Raw genomic sequence first — 20,618 nt, 5'->3', positions numbered from 1 at the left:
TAGATACTCATATCTACTGTTGATATGCATGAATCTGTGCAAATGAAGTAAACAGGTAAACCAGTTACAGTGAGATCCCCAAGAGTTCTGGTCTTTAAAACCTGAGGTTCAAGCAGGACGGGAGCAAGTAGAACGTCTTATAATAAGGACTAGTGACTAGAAGTTCCCTGATTTTGTTCCTTCTGTGGAGGGGAAGGGGAAGGGGTTCACAGTTTACAAATAGCTTATTCAGGAGTTGTCACTACAGTGTGGTTTTTGAAGAAGCCAATGCAGCAAAATATTGCAAAGCCTCTTTTCTTTTCCTGCGTGCCTTACTCTGGTTGTGTTTTATTAAAAAAAAAACAGAGGTTCTATTAATATAAAACTAGCCATTACTTTTGTCACTTGTAATATGCATTTATAACACTCGCCTTGTTTTCCATACTGTTAGTATCAGACCATGTACTCCAAGTCCCATCTTAGAGGAGATTTTTAATACCTGTAATGGAATTGATCAGTTGAAGATGTTCTTTGGATGTATCTTGTGATATGTGTTCTGCCTGATTGGAGCAGACTCTTGCTATAAATGTAGGTGTTACATTTATAACAGTAATTTGCAGTTGTAGCACTACAAAAAGCAAGCATACAGCCATTCAACCTCTTTGTAACATTGCCACAAATGGTAGTATTTTTATAAAACTTCTGTTTTGTAGGCTGCATATAATGTTTGCACAGTTGTATGGAGAACCACCGAGGTCTCTAGAACCCCCAGCATCCTACAGTCCTCCACTCTTCCTCCACATGCACACCACCTCTCTCTTCATGAGGGAAGTGCCTGATAATAGGCCACTTTACTTGAAAGGAAGACTTACACAGAAGTCTTATGAAAGAAAAGCCAAGATTACACACGCAATATTGTATAGCATATAATAAAGCATTAGCTTTTCAGATCACTTGACCCCAAATTGTTTTCTGCATTAAGTCTCTAGCACAGAAAAGCATAAAAGCAACACTTATAATTAAACATGCATTTAAAGTTTCATTGGATAAGTACCAAGTGTAAGAGTGATCTCTGTTAGTTGTCTGGTTTTTTTTGTTTGTTTAAATGTGTATTTGTAAGCAGGTCACTCACCCAGCTTCCTCATCAAGGGCCAAGCAACCCTGAGTTCAGGTTTATAGTCAGTTTATTTTTACATGTGCAACCTTGCCCTTACAGCAAACAACCAAAACAAAAGCGTGTGGAATAACTGAGCGCCAAAACCTGTGGGGTTTTTTTCTCCAGACCTAGAGAGGGGCAACTCATGCTCTGTGCATCTCTCTCAGTACACCAGCCTTTGCCCTCTTTCTCTTGCCCTCCTTCTCCCCTTGTACTCTGCTCCTGGAGCTTTTTTACCCTCTTCATAGCTCCACCTGTTTACTAGTTGTCATTGCAGCTGGCTCCCTGCCTTCTACCTAAGTAGACTATTAGCTGCTGACTACCTGCAGCTAGGTTTCAAACCCTGAAGGCTGAGTATCTCTTTCAGTATTGCAACCACACTACTCTCTTTATCTATTTTCTAGGTTTCAGTCATTCTAACTTACAGAAAATTTAACAGAGATTAATCAGGCAGTAGAGAAGTGCCACACCATGTTTATAATGGGTGTCTGTTTTCAATTGTTCATATTAAATTGTCCTATTTCAGTTATGGGAAAAGATGAATTAAGGATAAAAAAAATCCTTTTTCAAATACATAAGGAGTAGGAAGAAGGCACAGGGTAATGTGGGGCCCCTACAGGACAGGCTTGGCAGTCTGGTGATAGTGGCAAATGAAAAAGCTGACCTCTTTAATGAATTCTTTGCCTCTATATTCCTGAACAGGGACCGGGACTTCTCCCCCATTAGAATTGCAGACAGACCCAGGGGGGGCACTGCAATGCCTAGGGTCAGGGATGACCTAGTTGGGGAACTTTTGGAGAGGCTGGATGTGTTTAAATCGGTAGGTCCCGATGCTCTGCACCTCAGGGTGCTGAGGGAATTGGCAGGGGTCACAGTGGGGCTCCTGGCACAGCTCTATGAGCGCTCATGGGGCACTGGCCAGGTACCAGAGGATTGGAAAAGGGCTAGTGTGGTCCCCATTTACATGAGGGGGAGAAAGGAGGACCCTGGCAATTATAGACCAGTCAGTCTTACCTTGCTCCTTGGGAAGACCTTTGAGAAAATTACCAAGGAGCACATCTGCAAGGGCCCAGCAGGAGAAGTAATGCTCAGGGGCAACCAACATGGGTTCATTGAGGGCAGGTCCTACCCAACTAACCTGGTTTCTTTTTATGATCAGGTCACAAAGTCCCTGGACAAGGGTGTTGGGGTAGATATCATCTTCCTGGACTTTAAGAAGGCCTTTGACATGGTTTCTCACCACATTCTCTTAAAAAAACTTGGTGACTGCGGCATTGATGCCTACAAAGTCAGATGGGTGGCAAATTGGCTCAATGGTTGCACCCAGAGAGTGGTGGTGGCAGGGTCATTTTTGACCTGGAGGGATGTGGGCAGTGGAGTCTGACAGGGCTCAGTCCTGGGGCCTGTACTGTTCAACATCTTTATCAGCAATCTGGATGTGGGTGTGGAAAGCATGCTCTCCAAATTTGCTGACAACACCAAGTTGTGGGGCAAGGTGGGCATGCTGGAGGGGAGGGACAGAATCCAGCTAGATCTAGACAGGTTACAGAGGTGGGCGGATGAGAATAGGATGGTATTCAACACAGACAAGTGCAAGGTGCTGCATCTAGGGAAAAGGAACCAGCAATATACCTGTAAGCTGGGGAACACCCTTCTTGTCAACACGGTGGCAGAAAGGGATCTTGGAGTCATTGTTGACTCCAGGATGAACATGAGACACCAATGCGAGGAAGTGGTCAATAAGGCTAGCCGCACCTTGTGCATATACAGATGCATCACAAGCAGTTCCAGGGAGGTGATCCTTCCCCTCTATGCAGCATTGGTCAGGCCACAGTTGGAGTACTGCGTCCAGTTCTGGGCACCGCACTTCAAGAGAGATGTGGCTAGCATTGAGAGGGTCCAGAGGAGGGCCACTCTTATGGTCAAGGGGCAGCAGGGCAGGCCCTACAAAGAGAAGCTAAAGGGCCTGAACCTATTCATCCACAAGAGAAGGCTGAGAGGGGATCTAGTGGCCGTTAAAAAAAAAAACTCAGCACGGGAAACCAGCGGGAATTGGGGGGAGGCTCTGTTCCCTTGGGCACCACCCAGGGTTACTAGGAATAATGGCCATAAATTGTTAGAGAGAAAGTTCAGGCTGGACATCAGGAGACATTACTTTACAGTTATGGCTGCCAGGCTCTAGAAGTGAAGTGGTGCTCTCTCCTACCTTGGGGGTCTTCAAGAGGAGGCTGGACAGATATTTGGCTGGGGTGATATGATCCCGGCACTTGTTCTTGCCCGGGGTAGGGGGTTGGACCTGATGATCTGTTTAGGTCCCTTCCAACCCTAAGTACTATGATGACTTTCCAGTACCCCAAAATATGTTCTAGAGAAGCCTGACCACTTATGGAGATTAGGATTCTCTGAGTGGGTTTCTAATATTTTTGGTAGTCATGTTGTAGGCACTATTGTTTATGAAATATGCAACAGGCAAGGATTTTTATGGGTGATATATTTTATTGGACCAACTATATAGCTGAAAGGAAAGTAGGAAGATTACTTGGTACCCCAAATCTTGTCTACCTCCTTTGCAAATATACAGTTGATCCAATAGGATATCACCCACAAAAGTCTTTGCCCCTCTCATAATATTTTCTTCTTTCAGTTTTTTCTGTTTTGGGTAGAACAGAACAAGAGAATCACAGCTGGTGTTAATTCACTTCTGTTCTTTTAATATTTATATAGCTAAAATTAGCTTTCCTGTGTTTGCACTTGGCTGTATCATAAAGGCTATGTTGCAAAGTCGTTATGTTTTGTTTACATTTTCTTTACAAAACTATTATAGTTTTGCATAATGGAAAGCATCCTGGATGATTCACTTTTAGTTCAGTTTCACACCTGGGAACTGCACAGTGATACTACTATAGTGTGTGCAAGTAAATTTGTAGATAAAAGATTATATCTGACTGCAGTGATATTATCTATGCATTTCTATTAATGATGTTTTTGGAGGGGAAAGGTTTTAATCAAAATTGGTCTATGGATATAGATATTAATGTAGCTATTGTCTGCTTGTGTTAATAGTGCATACACATAAGTTGAGTGGTTCTTCATATTGTCCTAGATTTGCTGTAAAAGGTATTACTGTAATTATGATTTTTGTGATGTATTATTATTTAGAAGTGCTTTATTCACAATCATCAGACATGAAATTAGGAGAGAATTTCCCCATGACATTTGCAGAGACCTTGTGTATTTTGTTCTCTTTTCCTTCCTCTGAAGCACTGAGCTGGGATAATCTTTTAGGATTGAGCTTCTCGTACTCTATTAACTTAATGCAGTTGCCTGGGATTAGTGCATTTAATTGTTGCCCATCTCTTTAAACATTCATTTACTTAAATCAGAAATGTACATGCTCAACTATAAAAAATACTTCTGTTTTATCTTTTAAAATTTTTGGTAATATATTTTAAATAATTTAACTGCTCTTTTTTTCTTACTTTGGATTCCCTATAAGGACGGGGAAACTGCAAAAGATTCAGAGAATAATAATCTTAACAACAGCAATAATAATGTTTGCTGTTGTATAGTTGTACTTAGAAGTTCAGAGGTTTATCTATCTACACTTTGTCCATTCCATGTGGAGCTACAACATTGAATAGGAAATCTCACTAGAAATTGCCTCTTTTGTGGAATTCTGCTACTTCTCCCAATGCAGACTGGAAATAGGAGAAGATACTTTAAAAAAAAAATACAACAGCTAGAAGTCTTGAGATTTTTAAATCTCTGAAAATTGGACTCGGCTCTAGGTGATGGTCCCAGTTAACATTAGTTTGGGCTGTTTTTTAACTTACGAATTCATGTGGTGGTGGTGGATTGTATTTTAAACAGTTCACCCATTTGTCACATGCTTACTGAAAGCATGATGCCTTGAAATAAAGATGCAATGCCATCTGGTGTTTAAAACCGAAGTCATGGAAGTGGAGATGGTTCAACTTTTAAGTATTTTAAAAAATGGACAACTCCCTCCACCTGCCCTGCCCCCACCAAAAAAACCCAAAACAAAACGAAACAAAAAACCAGGCAAAATTAGGAGTAACAATTTGGACTGACTGGCTCTCGTGTGACAATATTTCCTTGATTCTAAAAGGAAAACTAGGTTACTTGGACTAAATATACATTTGTTTAGGACTACGTTTAAAAAAAAAATTATAACAATATTTTCTTTTTGAGCAAATAGGAACTATGCAAGGTGACCAATTTAAATATAATACCTTTTACTCGTTTCTTTTTTTAGGTGGACGAGGGGAAGATGGTAGCCCTGTTATCACATTTCCGGACTACCCAACTTTCAGTGAGATCCCAGAGAGAGAGTTTCAAAATGTTCTGACCTATCTTACAAGCATTCCAAGGTAGGTGCCTGCAGAAAACAGCTGTCTGGTATCTCAGAATCATAGACAAGTAAGGCTGGAAAGGACCTCCAGAAGTCATCTAGTCCAACCCCCTATCTGAAGCAGGATCATCCCTATGCAAACCATCCTATACAATCCATATTCTGAACTCTACATAAGACTGCCGTTAACTTGAACCTACCACAAGCACAGCACTGGAACCACAGCAGCAAACATCCTGCTTCTGTGAAATGTCAATATATGCTCAAGAGATCCTGGATACAAAGCCATGCTCCCGGCACAGAGGAAGGCAAAAACCCCCACACTCTGTAACAATCTGAGCACAGAATAAAATTCCTTCCTGATCCCAGATATGGTGATTGGTCTGACTGAGTGGAGGGGCAAGACCCCCTAGCTAGGAACCTCCAGCTTTGGTTCCAGCAGGAACATTAGCACTCACCAGTTAAGGTCTCCGGCCTTGGCTGTAGCCAAAACCCAGTACCTCTGAGGGAGGCTTAAAAACACCCTGATGCATGTAACAGACGAAGGTGGGAGATGGAGGGGCAACCAGCCAAAGCCCAAAAGAATGGCATATACCCTTAATAGAATATAAGCATAGCTACACCTAGACCACCCGTGACCAGTGGCTGTCTAACCACCTTCAGTGAGTTCACAACTTCCTTAGGCAGTCTGTTCCACTGCCTTACTATTCTAACAGTGAAGTTTTTTCTAGATATCCAATCTAAACTAACTTTGCTACAACTTCAAGCTACTGATCTGTGTCCTCCGCTCCACAGCAGGAGAGAAAAGGTGCTTTCTCACTATTTTGTTGCAGCTCTTCAAGTATCTGAAGGCTCCTATCGTGTCCCCTCATAAGTGCCTTTTCTGCAAGTTCAACATGCCTAGCTCCTTCAGCCTCTTGTGACTTTCTTTCCAAGCCCTTTATCATCTTTGTTGCCCACATCTGGACCCTCTCTAACTTTTCCACATCCTTTTAAAATGTAGAGCCTAGAACTGACTGCACACACTACTCCAGTTGAGGCCTAACCAGTGATGAATAGAGGTACTATTGCCTCCTGTGTCTTGTACCTAATGCTTCTGTTGATGCACCCCAAACTGCATTCAGCTTTTGTGCAGCTGCATCACAATGCAGATTCGTATTGAGTCTGATCTACCAAATCTCCCAAGTCCTTTTCCATAGTGCTGCTATACAACCAAGTGTCATGCATTTCATATTTATGTTTTGATTATTCCTCCTGAGGTGTAGCGCCTTGCATTTGTCTTTTTTATACATTCTTACCCATGTTGCACAGGTTGTAAAGTTCAAACATCACGATCAGTTAAATGAAGAAAAGTGTGGTTTGTATTATAATGGATTTAGTCCTGATTACCAATATTGTTTGATACAAGTCTTGAAGTAATATTGATACTTTACCAGCCTCTGAAGGAAAGCAGATGCAACATTTGTCATGTGCATCCCCCTGAAAAAGAATTGGTTAAGGTCCCTTGTTACATGCTTCATCATACTGCTTATGGGATTCTTCTTAGTTTTCACTTGGAAACGCACACAGACCTGGGAAAGTGTTCTAGTTCCTGATTTAATTCATCCTTTATTGCATTCTGTTTGGTTATATTGAAGGGTATAATAAATCCTCCAAAACATTGGACGGTCAGCTCAGTCTACTGGTAATAAACTTAGTTAAGACAAGTCTATGGGTAACATTTATCACAGTCTGTAAACTCTTATAGGAGGAAAGTGTAATGAAATCCAATGGCTCTAAGTGGAAGCTAGCCCAAGTCAGACTACAGAAGCCACACACAAGCCAGTTTAAGTGATCAGAAGCTGGCTTAAACCTGTAACAGAACATAAGTTCAGTGCACATAAATCAGTTTCAAAATGGCTCAAACCAGTTTGAGATGAACCTGGTTGAATGTAGTATCATACTTAACTGATTGAGCTCAGACCAGTTTATGGAACTTCTGTCCCAGACCCCTTTCTGGTTTAAGTTAAACCACAGTCCCCCAGCATGCTCTGTAGCCTTGAATGGGACTGTGCTCTCTGCTTCAGATAGTAGGGCTGGCCCTGCCCCTCTACTCCCTAGGCAGAGCAGGAGCTAGGGTGTGGCCAGGTGCTGCCCCCCCCCCCCCCAGGTTAAGAGGGCAGGGAAGAGGTTTATTTCCCCCCCTCTCTCCCCTGTCCCACCAGCACGGACCTACCAGGCATTTCTCTGCTCACTGCTGCAGCAGTGGGAGCCATAGCCAGCCCTGGCAGTAGCCTCAAGGGGGTTTAAGTCCCGTCCCCACCCCCCCCCATCCCACCAGCACAGACCTGAGCTGGAGTGTGCCTGGTGTTCCCCTCACCGCTCCGGTGGCAGGAGTATTGTGCCCAGAGGCTGGCCGGCATGGTCCTCTTAGGCAAGGGGGTGTTATTTTCCCCCGCCCAGCATTTGGCAGAGAGGGCAAGGAAGGAGTTTATTCCACTGCTCACCCTGTAAAGGGAGCGATTGGTGGCAGTGGCAGTCGGGGCTGGTAGACCCTGAGTGCGGTCCTCTGGGGACAGGGGGCAGGGAGGGGGGAATAAGCCCCCTTCCTGTCCCCTCTGCTCAGGGCCATGTTGGCCAGCATCTGGCCATGCCCCTGCCACTACAGCAGTGAGGAGGGAGCACCAGGTGGACCTCGGCTCAGGTCTGTGCCAGTGGGACTGGGAGGGGGGAATTCACTTGAGGCTACTGCCAGGGCTGGCCATAGCTCATGGTTTCATAGTAGCTAGGGTCAGGAGGGACCTGAACAGATCATCTAGCCTGACACCCTGCCACAGGCAGGAATGAATGCTGGGTTCACAAGACCCCAGACAGGTGATCATCCAACCTCCTCTTGAACTTGCCCAAGGTAGGGGCGAGGACTACTTCCCTGGGAAGTTGGTTCCAGATTTTGGCCACCCTAACTGTAAAATATTGCCTTCTGATCTCCAACCTAAACCTATTCTCCATCAGTTTATGACCGTTGTTCCTCATCACCCCAGGTGGTGCTGGGGAGAAAAGGGCCCAGTACTGGACACAGTACTCCAGCTGAGGCCTGACCAAAGTCGCACAGAGGGGGAGTATCGCCTCTCTGGACTGGCTTGAGATGCACCTTTGGATGCATGACAAGGTATGGCTGGTCTTGCTGGCTGCGGTCTGGCATTGGCGGCTCATGTTCATCTTGGAGTCAATAATGACTCCGAGATCCCTTTCCGCCTCTGTGCTTTCAAGAGGGAAGCTCCCCAGCCTGTATGTATGCTGTGGATTCCTTCTCCTAAGGTGCAGCACCCTGCAGTTGTCTACGTTGAACCCCATCCTATTTTCATCTGTCCACTTTTGTAGTCTGTCTAAATCTAGTTGCAGACTCTCTCTCCCTTCAAGTGTGTCCACCTCGCCCTACATCTTAGCATCATCAGCAAACTTGGACAGTGTGCTTTCCACCCCCTTGTCCAAGTCGCTGGGCTTCTCTGCAGCTGAGGGCTGCTCTAACACCCCCCAGCTTCTGGCCTGAGTTACTGCGGGCATGTGCCTGGATTTCCTGAAAGTTGATTCACTTGCAATTTGGTTCAATCTAGGAAGGTTAGACTAACCTACAAAGATTGAATCAGTTCAGGCTCTAGCATTCTGAATGTCTGTCCTTAGCCTTGGACAGCTCACCTATGGCTATTGTGAGTTCTCCATGTCAGTTTTTCAAGGCTACCCATGCCACTTGCTGCAGGTTGGCCACCCCTGATCTAATCCAAACAAGAATGGAGTTCAGGGAGGTCATGTGGCTTGTATTGTACAAGAGGTAATGCTAGATGATCACCTTCCAGCTCTATAATCTGTCTGTGAATTATTCAAGCTTCCCCATCTCTCCTGTTTCTTTTATATCTCTGTTGCTTTTTGAGGCCTGGTAGTTGAATGCCAATCTTCCAACAAGGGAAGTAAAGGTTTTGTCAGGGTTTGAAACTTGCAACAGTTTCAAATCATTGTAATATTGTGACCTATTAAAGTTAGAATGTGTTAGGAGATAACCCTCATCTGCAACACCATGAGGGCACTTATGTACTAAACTGCTTGAACATGCATCTACTTTTGCACTTAGTGGGCGCATCCACACATGCAAGCACATGTGCTTGCAGCAGCTCAAATAGAAGCAGTGCAAATTTGAGCTGGGGCTTTTTGCCTCGGCGCACATGCTCGGACATGCACTTTGTTGTGGAGCAAATTGTGCCACTTGGGGCAAAATAACACTGCCTGGCTCCTTCCAGATCTGTAGCCAGGGGGAGCTAGAGCCCAGGGCCAGCCCCTGTGCTGTCCCCAGCAATATAAAAAGCTGCCCTGTCCTGGCCCCAGAAGTATAAAAACCTGCCCTGGCCAGCAGCTCAGGGTTACTTGACACCACCAGCAGCAACAGTAGTGGCCAGCGGCAATCAGTGACTGCCCACAGGTACTACTGGCAGTGGGTGGTGGCAAGCAGCTTCTGCCTACAGGCACCACCGACAGTGTTGGCAGCACCTTTTTTGAGGGGGTGCACCGCCATGCTCAAGGAGTGCATGTGCACCCCCTATGCCTCGCCAATGGTCCCCTGCCCCCCATAGGGCAGAGCCCCTCCCCACAGCACATGTACTACCCTGCCTGCAGGGTCCCAGGCCCCCCTAGGGGCGACAGCTCCCCCCATCCTCCAGCCCCCTGCTCATTCCCCTGCTCTTCTCCAGCCTCTGGAGGCTGGAGATGAGCAGGAGAACAAGCAGGAGGCTGGAGAGAATAGGAAAATGAACAGGAGGCTTGTTCCCCCTGCTCCCTGTTTGTTCTCCCAGCTCCCCGCTTGCTCTCCCAGCCCCCCCTCCCACACTTGCTGGCAGTACCAGAGAATGAGCAGGAGGCTGGAGAGAGAAGGGGAAGTCTCCAACTTGTCTCCAGCCTCCTGCCCCTTCCCCTGCTTGTCTCCAGCCTTGGGAGGGAGCAGGAGGCTGGAGACTGCCCCTGGATACATTCCCCCTGCTGCCTCCAGCCTCCTGCTTCTTACCCTGCTCTCCCAAGGCTGGACATAAGCAGGGGCCTGGAGACAGCCATAGAGACATCCCCTGCTACCTTCAGCCTCAGGAGAGCAGGGGACAGCAGGGGAATGCCTCTGTCTCCAGCCCCCTGTTCATTCCCCTGCTGTCTCCAACCTCCTGAGGTCCCTTCCCCACTCTTCCAGCCCCCTAACTCCCTGCTTACCTGGCAAGAGCTGGGTGCGGATCCTTACAGCTTGCACCGCTGCCTACCCAGCATGGGCAGGCAGCATGCTTCAGGAGCAGGAAAAGGGCCAATCATAAAGATGCTCTGGCACTGTGCCTGAGCATCTCTGGAGGACTGAGCCTCCAGTTGCCTTAGGTTTTTTTCCCCTAGGTTTTTGTTTGACCCCAGGGGTCTAATTTTCAAGTATGCAGTGCGGGGAAACATTTTTTTAATTCTTGCACATGCCTCTTGCCCCACCTCAAGGGGGTATGAGACTGGGCAAGAGGCACGTGTGCACTTGTCTGGATGTTCCCAGTGAGTGTTAAGTTGAATGTGTGACGCCACCATAAGAAAGGATATTGCTCAACATGTGACAATACTTCTCCACAATTCCTTGCAACGGTCTGTCTTGAGCAACAAAAGTCCCTTTCCCTCTGACTTTTTGAGTGCATAATCTCTATAGCATTTGGCTTCCTTCTGGTTATAAACTGCAAAAACAAAGATAATTGTTGTACATTTTATTAGGTAGACAAGGTTCTTTTGGTGAATCTGACATCTTTTATAAGACCAACTCAAATAGTTGGAAAAATTCTTCTTTGCAAGCTTCTGGATATGAATACCCCTCATCAGGCTGAGGAAGCATCTGCAGTTGGTGTACGTGCTCTTCCTGGATGGAAGGAATAATAAAGAAACCACAGGCTGGTATGCATGCAAGAAAGCCAGTCAGTGAAGATATAAATTGAGGGGTCAGTGCATGAGAGAGAGGTTGGGGGGTAGGGGAAATAAATGTAGCTGGTAAATAGTGGAGAGGTACCTGGGGAGTAGATGTTAAGCAGGTTATAGTGTCATAAATCCAATGTCTATATTTAGTTCATGATTTTTTGTATCCAGTAAGTTAATGAACTGAAGCTTGTAGGCTTGTTTGTGAAAGGTGTTTTGTACACTTTAAGTGTCATGTGCCTGTGCACCCAAACTGTATTCATTGTAAGATTATTGCTGAGTAAAGTTTATACTGACTTTCTGACTTTGAGAATGTGACCCTTTTTTATTCTAATCAGATTTTAAGAGCTTCTTTCTTCCCCAAATATATCCCTTCTCTATTGAGTATTGTTTTATAATTGATTGGCACTTGATCTGCCTCTAGAGGTGGGACAGTTCGTAGATTCATAGATGTTAGGGTCGGAAGGGACCTCAATAGATCATCAAGTCCGACCCCCTGCATAAGCAGGAAAGAGTGCTGGGTCTAGATGACCCCAGCTAGATACTCATCTAACCTCCTCTTGAAGACCCCCAGGGTAGGGGAGAGCACCACCTCCCTTGGGAGCCCGTTCCAGACCTTGGCCACTCCAACTGTGAAGAAGTTCTTCCTAATGTCCAGTCTAAATCTGCTCTCTGCTAGCTTGTGGCCATTGTTTCTTGTAACCCCCAGGGGCGCCTTGGTGAATAAATCCTCACCTATTCCCTTCTGTGCCCCCGTGATGAACTTATACGCAGCCACAAGGTCGCCTCTCAACCTTCTCTTGAGGAGGCTGAAAAGGTCCAGTTTCTCTAGTCTCTCCTCGTAGGGCTTGGTCTGCAGGCCCTTGACCATACGAGTTGCCCTTCTCTGGACCCTCTCCAGGTTATCCGCATCCTTCTTGAAGTGTGGCGCCCAGAATTGCACGCAGTACTCCAACTGCGGTCTGACCAACGCCCTATAGAGGGGAAGTATCACCTCCCTGGACCTATTTGTCATGCATCTGCTGATGCACGATAAAGTGCCATTGGCTTTTCTGATGGCTTCATCACACTGCCGGCTCATGTTCATCTTGGAGTCCACTAGGACTCCAAGATCCCTTTCCACCTCTGTGCCACCCAGCAGGTCATTCCCTAGGCTGTAGGTGTGCTGGACATTTTACTACAGCTAAAGAAAAAAGGATTACAAATATTTTGTTACCAGACTAGCCTGAAGTGTTGCATAGTTAGCACAATATAGGAGAATTGTGCTTATTCTATATGAGACTCTCAGAGTTAGAAACAGTTTGCTTCTGTAAACTGCAGCCAGGTAGCAGTGCCCAAATGTTGGTTGTGAGCAGTTTTCCTCGCTGTTTACACTGTATGTAACAAACTAATAGCGGCATGCGAGCATGGTCAGTTTTGCTTGGGTTTGCAGCTGTAAACCCATATTTCAAATGACACTTGATAGTACGTTTACTCTGGATATAAACTGTTTTATTCGCAATGTATTTTTTTTTAAGTCAAAATGTTTTCATTATCCTTTCCCCCTCTGTTCTTCTCTCGTCTAATCTTCTTGCTATATTGGGAAGACCTGCTGTCATATTGGTAGTCTGTGCCTCAGTTTCACTGGTCACAGCTGTATTTGTCAACTACTAGTTTGCTTTTTCATTCTTTCTAAAATTGATCAGTAATTGCTCCATCGGTTCCTTTGTCTTGGTCTGCCTTTCTGTTGTTTAAATTTGCTATTCATACCTCTTAACAAAAATCTGTTCTTAATGCTGTTGTTTCAAATAATTGTAGACCAAATTTGTAACCCCTACTATCTATGGCTCTTAACAGCTTTTGCCAGATCAGATGAACTTCCGTGTCTCAACACCTGCTCTAAATGAGAAATTCTATTTTTTTCAGTACAGTGAAGACCACTTTTATAAGACTAGTAAATGACTTTACAACACCAGTGCTCTGTGGGCATGTTTTCAATGGCTCAGTTTGTCAGATGTCATGGAGCAAACTTTTTTTGCTGACAGTTGGCATGTGTTTGAGTATTCATTCAGATGTACCACTTCTTGGGAATCTGACCTTCTTGTGGTATAGTCTTTTGATGCTCTAGTGAGGCTGCTTTCATTTTTGTAATTCATATGGAATGATGGTGGTAATTTAAACTTTGAATTCCAAAAAAACACTGGTCCACAATTTAAGTTCTTTATAATGCTCTCCTCTGTAAAAATAAATAAATAAATAAATAAATAAAAATTAAAAAAAAATCTTTTCAGCATTACAGATGGTCTTATCTGTGGGTCAAATCCACAAAGGGACGGAGGTGTGAGTACACTTGGCATTGCCATGGCTGCTCAGGGAATAGAATTCACAAACCTGAGTGAGGAGCCAAAAGGGTTAGCACAACATTGCACTACACAGTGCAAGGAAGAAAGTGCACTGCAGTGCAGTGCCACACAGGCAGCTGACTGTGAACAAATGCGTTTGTCTATATGGTGAGTGCTGTGCAGCGTTATTGAAAGCAACATAGTTATGTTGCTCAGTGCCTCACCCAGTCTAATTGGCCTGCTTCTAAGCCAGGATAGACACCACCTTGACATAGCTCTACTGATTCCAGCTCTAGAGCTACCTCATTTTAAAAACACTCTTGTATTATAGTAGTAAAAATACTAATGTGCCTAAAGCATCTCTGGGACACCTCATGCTCATGGCTCAGAATCTGTCTTGTTTATTCGGGAATCTTGCAGTCTTTCTGGTTCCATGAGTCTTGCATTCCTTTTATGCGCAGTGGACCCGTGTCAACAGGAGAAAGGATTGCCCTCATTGCAGTCTAGCCTGAGGCTTGGTAGTACAGACATCCTTCTGGCAGGTGGGAAATGTGGTTTTGATTCCCCCCTCCCCCCCAAGATTGAGGATTGGGCTCTGAACCTTGGCATTTTTCTTTCCTGGACAAATGCTGTAACCTCTAGGCTATGCTAAAGAGGTGGGCACCCCCAGCTCCAGCTGCACCTGTTTTTGTTTGTTTTTGATGAAAGTGGCCATGTCTGTAGTGTTCTCTGTGCACATGGGGCATGCTCTGAGCATGTCTCCTGGACCAGATCCCTCACAGGGCTTGGGCACAGGGCATTTATACACGTGATCAAGCCAGAAGTGGGGGGCACACTCTAATTTAAAGCACCCAGAGCGTCTCCTAGACCAGCTCTAATTGAAGTGCCCAGAGCATCTCATGTACCAGTGTCCCTGTGCTGAAACATGGCAGCGGGGGTGCTCAAACAAGCTTTAGTTAAAGTGCCCCTGCCACTGTTTTTCAGCACAGGGACACTGATACATGAGATAATGGAGTCTGCTAGAGCACAGTAATTACCACGCTCCATGTAATTACAGCATGTCAGAGCAGCCTCACTGCTCAGGTATAGGTGCCCCACCTAGCTTATGAATCCTAAACAGAGTTAGGTACAAGAAAGGAACATAATTCAACAAATGATGAAAATGCTGCTACTTAAGTACTGGCTCTTATACCTCCACATCTTGACTTATTAAAATTAAAATTCATTAGAGTTTCCTCACTCTAATTGGGAATCACTTCTAGTATTTTGTCTGGTTTTCAGTTCCTCCATTCTTAGCTCTCCATTCTCTGTTCTCTACCCTTGTACATGTTGCTTGTTTTGTGAGCCACCAACTTTTAAATATCAGAGATGCTGCAATATTTCATCATTCATGCTGATACTGACATTTCTAACTCTCCAGAAATATTTTATGTTAATATTCTAATCTTGGTTTAAAGCATTTGCAATATGCAGTTATCCTTTCAAAGATGGAAAAGCTTCATGGGCAGACAAGGTTCTTTGGGTAAATCTGATCTTTTATTAGACTAACTCAAATAGTTGGAGAAATTCTTCTTAGCAAGCTTTCTGGTTTAAAAACCCTTAGTCAGGCTGGTTTATAAAAAGGTTGGCATACTGTGGAGCCATTTTGGTGCCCTTTTACCAATTAACCAGTGGGGGCACATTTCTTACAAGAAAACCACTCTCTCTCCAATCTCTCAGTTCTAATCCTCAAAGAGAATTTACAAAACACATTTCACAGACAAGCCTATGAACTTCACTTCATCAACCTCCTGGATACAAACCATCATGGACTAAATATAGACATAGGATTTATGGCACGTTGTTATAACCTGTCTGACATCTGACTTCCCACGTGCCTCTCCACTATTTACCTGCTACATTCATTTCCCGCCCCCCCACCCCCAACCTGTCTCTTACCCACTGAATCCTCAGTTTACATCTTCACTGACTAGCTTTCCTTGCCTGCATACCAGCCTCTGGCTTCTTTACTATTCATTCCATCTAGAAAGAGCACACACACTGACTGCAGATGTTTCCTTGGCCTGACAAAAGGCTTTTAAACCTGAAAGCTTGCTAAGAAGACTTTGTTCAACTATTTGAGTTGGTTTAATAAAAGTTATCAGATTTACCCAAAGAACCTTATCTGCCTGTTCTTAGACCAACACAGCTACAACATACACCACTGAAAAGCTTTATGAACAGTTCAAACTACTCCTTTAAGAAAGAGTCAGCCAGTTAATTACATTATCCATTATTTATTAAGCAAGCCTAAGGTACAAGATTTACAAGAAGGATGAAAATTAAAGCCAACATTTTTACTCTTGGAACTTTTTCAAAGTGTACTTGGTTCAACCTGTTAAGCAACTTGCCTTGCTGAGTGCTACTTTGACTGCAACCCTGTAAAATAACCTTTGGTGACATGCGCTATATAACTCTCAACTGGTTGCTGAGTAATAAAATACTTAAAGTTGTAACATGATTTCAGAACGTTAACATGTTTTGAAAAACTTTTAAAAATCATTTATGCTATTTGTTCAGGCAAAAGATTCTGGATTGCCACATGGATTATCATAGCAACAAGTTGAGCAACTTTTTGCTATTGTAATATATAGGGCAACTGTATTCCACTAGAATGTCAGCAAGAAACTGCCACAGGCAACTTAATTGGGAGTCTCTGCTTTCTCTGACCTTGTTTACATTTATAAGATTCACCCCTAAAATTACATTGGCAATATTAATGGAGTTACCACTTACACCTGTGAAATACTGCCTCAGTTGTTTAACTTGCACCTGAACAGGAGGAGCTATAATGTTACTAGTAGTTTGATAGTACACCTATTTCTTTTGGAAATTTTGGAATATGCTTTAAAAAAATCAGTTTCCTAGCCCACATCACTTTACCCACAAATTTTTAGTGCCAAGCTGGACCTTGTCCTTGTTTTTTAGGGGGTGGGTTAAGTATTTGGGTATTGCTCTTTAATACCTAAGAACCCAGGGTTTTATTAACAGTTTCTCTGTAAAGTTTTTTTTCATGGTAATAGAGTATGAAGATGCAACATAATTGGCTTGTACTGGGAGACTTGCATTTAAGGAAAAGTGAGAGAGAGTTGCTTTACAATGGGCACATCTCAGACTGAAACAGGATTAGCTAACGTAATACTCTTTTGCAGAGGGCATGATATACATGATACCCTCACTTCCTAACTACTATTTAGTAAATGTTACAAATCTAGGCCTACTGGTGAAGGGAATTGTAAGTAAAGATGCCACAGTGCTGTGTGTGAGCACTAAGTAGCAGTGAAAGGAGCCCATGCCCCCTTGTAGTTGTAAAACATTGTTTCATAAAATACAACTCCCTCATGTGGATATCAGTGATATTGCAAGACCCATTTGCCTATAAAATAGGAATGAGTGTAATACAATAAATTAAATCCACCTCAGAATATCTTCTAATACACACTTTGCAATCTGTATAAAAGTTTAATCCCCATCTTGGCTGAATTATGCAATTGCATAAGCATTCACAGGATTTGAAGTCCAAAGATGTATTACTGAACTATATATAACACATTGTATATCAAGAGGTAGCAGTAGCCCTAAATTTTGTGATGCTTCAAAATGCTTGTGGGAATCGTAAATTAACTGTCTCAAGGAAAAGTCTGGTGGCCTTTTGGAGGGTGTCTTTCTCCTGTGTCTCCTTTTCATGTGCGAGTGCTGCCTTCACAGTAGTTACTGAGCCAGAGGGGGCGGAAAAGAGAGTGCGGTCTTGTAACACATGGGAAGATGAAACCTGTAGTACCATCACATGCATTGGATAATGTCAGGTTAAAAAGGCTTCCTTGGAGGATACTCTTACAGTAGCAGCCAAGGGCAAGGGTGAGAACTCTGTTAAAATCTCCAAAAAATGGTTAAACCATGTTAAAGGAGCAGGGTCAACACATTAAGTCTTTTCTTCTTTTCTCACCCCTGTGTATTTTTTTTTTTAAGCATTTTTCTTCCTGTGAAATGTTTCTTCTTTTTTTTTTTTTTTTTTTAAATTATTTCAATAAACTAGCTCTTTGGAATATATCTTGGGCAAGTGTCATCAGGGGTGGATCCAGAGGGGGTGTGGTGTTTAGTTGTACCCCCCTTTCCCCCCTTTGATTCCTGCCCCAACCAGACTTTAAAACCAACTGCCTGTGAGGGGCAGCAGCACTTGAATTCAGGCACTGCTGACAGAGTCAGTTGTCTTCTTTGCTCACTATAATTTCTCTGATTCTTGCTAACCTCCCTCCACTCCCCAAGGGTTAAAAACGGTTTATCCTTTTTAATGGCCGTTATGTTCCAATATTCAAAGTGTCTTTTTTTTTCTGCAATTTTGCTGTCCTCGAAGCATTCCTGGTAATGTCTCTCTTCTCTTCTACAGCCCTGCAGACTGTCTTTAGCTCTACTTAATATTGCTACATCTGAGTTAAGGTTTTTAACTCGGGTGTAGAAACCATAGAATCAGGAAAATTAGGGTTGAAAGGGACCTCACAAAGCCATTTAGTGCAACTTTCCACTGATCGGCTGAGAGGGCTGCCTGTCATGTGGCCCCACCCCACTTTACCAATTGATTGACCATGAAGTATTGAAGGCACTATGAAGATGCTCAAGAAGGCTAGTTTGTTTAGTTGTTGGTTTTTTGGGGTTTTTCTTTTTTCATGAATCTGAATGAGATGTATGTTTAACTACCATGTTTACTTGATTGTAAGACTAGGTTTCCCCCATCCCCCAATTTAACATGGGGGGTGGGAGGGAAGTCCCTTATCTAAGAATAAAGAGTGAGGCTGGGGAGGCAGCAGACAGGTATTGGAGCTTCAACTTCAACCCCTACCCCTACCTGGGGTCCGGGCCATAGCTATAGCTGCTGCCTGCCCCCTGCCCCTGCACCCTGCCATCTCTCCTCTGCTGCTTCTTTCCCTCCACCCTTCCCCTCTCCCCCCATACCTTCCTTCTGTGCTGGAAGGCTCTGTCCATGCTGTAGACTGGGGCACTGAGCCTGGCCTCACTTTGTAGCAGCATGCAGCCTGCACTGCTACAGGGGCTGGCCTGGGGCCATGTTCAGTGCCCCAGGCTAGAACAGGGATGGAGCCTACTGGCACAGAGCAAGAATAAGGGAGTGGGGTGGGAAGCAGAGACTAGGAGGGGGATCAGAGGGAACAGGTGGGACCTGAGGCTGCAGCAGGAGCCAGGCGGGGGGGCAGAAATGACAGGGGAGCAAGCTGTGTGGCCGCCCCACACCATCTGCACCCCCACTGCTTGCCCCTCTGCAGCAGTGGGGTGGGGGAGAGTGAATTAAAGACATCCCTCCAATAATTAGAGTCTATAAATGGAAAATTATATCAAATTTATAAATTATCCATGTGTAGAATCTAATTGGGGGGGTCTTAAATTCAGGATAATCTTAGATTTGAGTAAAATATAGTATAATGACTACAGGACTAATGATGAGGGACCTACTGATTTGGTGCCATTACATGTATTTTGCAGAAAACATTAAATTCTGCAGTACCCACAAAAGCAGGAAATGTCCGTGAAATCTGCACAGGGGGTGGGGAAAGAGAACTTACTGAAAATAAAATGCTGGCTCCCCAGAAGGAAGTGCCCAGCTGCGCAGCTGGTAGAGGGGCGTGGAAACCAGGGTGGAGGGGCTGCTGGTACACGGGGCGGGGGGGGGGGGACTCAAGGTGGCTGCCATCCCTGCTCCTCACTGCTGATTGGCTGAGAGGGCTTACTGTCAGGCAGCCCCATCCCTTGCCACCAACTGGTGGTGAGGGGGGGCACATGATGGACAGCCGTCACAACCAATCGGCAGGGGGAGCCTTGGCCATGACTACCCTTCAAAAATGGCAGTTGGCTCTGTGATCTGCTGGTAAAATCTGGCTGGCTGCCACCAAGTTGGGTAGACCCCCCCCCTTCCCCCCCCCCCCAATGACACCATATCTTTTGGCTCTTTGGCCTAGTTTGTTGTGCTTTTTTAAAGAAACTTTACATATAATCTCACAAATTAATACTCATTCCACTAGTTGTTTGTTTTTTGCTTTGATCTGAAACTGAAAAATATAGTGCTAGCCCCTTAGTATATTGTGAACATCTGGTAAAGCACTGGGTTTCTCTTTAACTGGAGAAAAATGTATTGTGTTCTATATGATGTGCCACACCACCTGCACCACGCTTTTTGAAAAACCTGGATCTGCCCATCCATGCCATTTTATAGATTTCTGTCCAACACACCTGTCATTTTAATACGTTTACTATATCCCAATAGTTCATGCATATTTACATTACTAATTATATTAATGAAACTGTTATTAATATTGTGATTACTGTAATTCAGTGACTTAAAAAATGTACATTAATAGCCTAAATAAACGCAGGGTGTAACAGACATGCTTCAAAAGAAATTAATGAATTCCCCACATAAATAATAGACAGGATGTCTTGAACATACAGTTTTGCTTCTGAACTCTTGACAGTTTCTTCTGAGATCAGAGTATAACAATGGTCTCTATCTGCTCTATGGAAGAACAATAGGGTGTACTTTTCTGTGGGGGGAGGGTTCTTTCTATTTTAGGTTCAGGACTTTGTACAAATGTTAGCTTTGTTTGTTTAGATGTAAGAAACTGGAAGATTGAAATCTTACATACATGCCACTGTGATGCTCTTTAATTGGAACAGCCAAAGTTAACTATCATTCTGTAGAAACAAGAGCCCCACATTAAAAAAAAAACCAAACCTGACCTAGTCTGGTGCTCATCCTGATGCCTCCTTTGCACATGATTACTTATCTCCATGCAACCCTCTT

At 44.2% G+C, this 20,618-nt stretch overlaps 1 protein-coding gene across 7 annotated transcripts in view; it reads left to right on the top strand.

Annotated features, from left to right (window-relative positions):
- MCF2L (MCF.2 cell line derived transforming sequence like) overlaps window positions 1-20,618 on the top strand; it is a 178,591-nt gene that overhangs the window by 94,666 nt on the left and 63,307 nt on the right. For all 7 annotated transcript variants that reach the window (XM_059721059.1, XM_019484966.2, XM_014600419.3 and 4 more), the window contains exon 3: window positions 5,412-5,526. In XM_059721059.1, coding sequence (XP_059577042.1) covers window positions 5,412-5,526 — 115 coding nt within the window. The remainder of the gene's footprint in view (window positions 1-5,411; window positions 5,527-20,618) is intronic.

The sequence above is a fragment of the Alligator mississippiensis genome, chromosome 1 (assembly GCF_030867095.1).
Source record: "Alligator mississippiensis isolate rAllMis1 chromosome 1, rAllMis1, whole genome shotgun sequence".
NCBI classification, from domain to species: Eukaryota; Metazoa; Chordata; order Crocodylia; family Alligatoridae; genus Alligator; species Alligator mississippiensis.
This window is presented reverse-complemented; position numbering and strand designations above follow the sequence as displayed.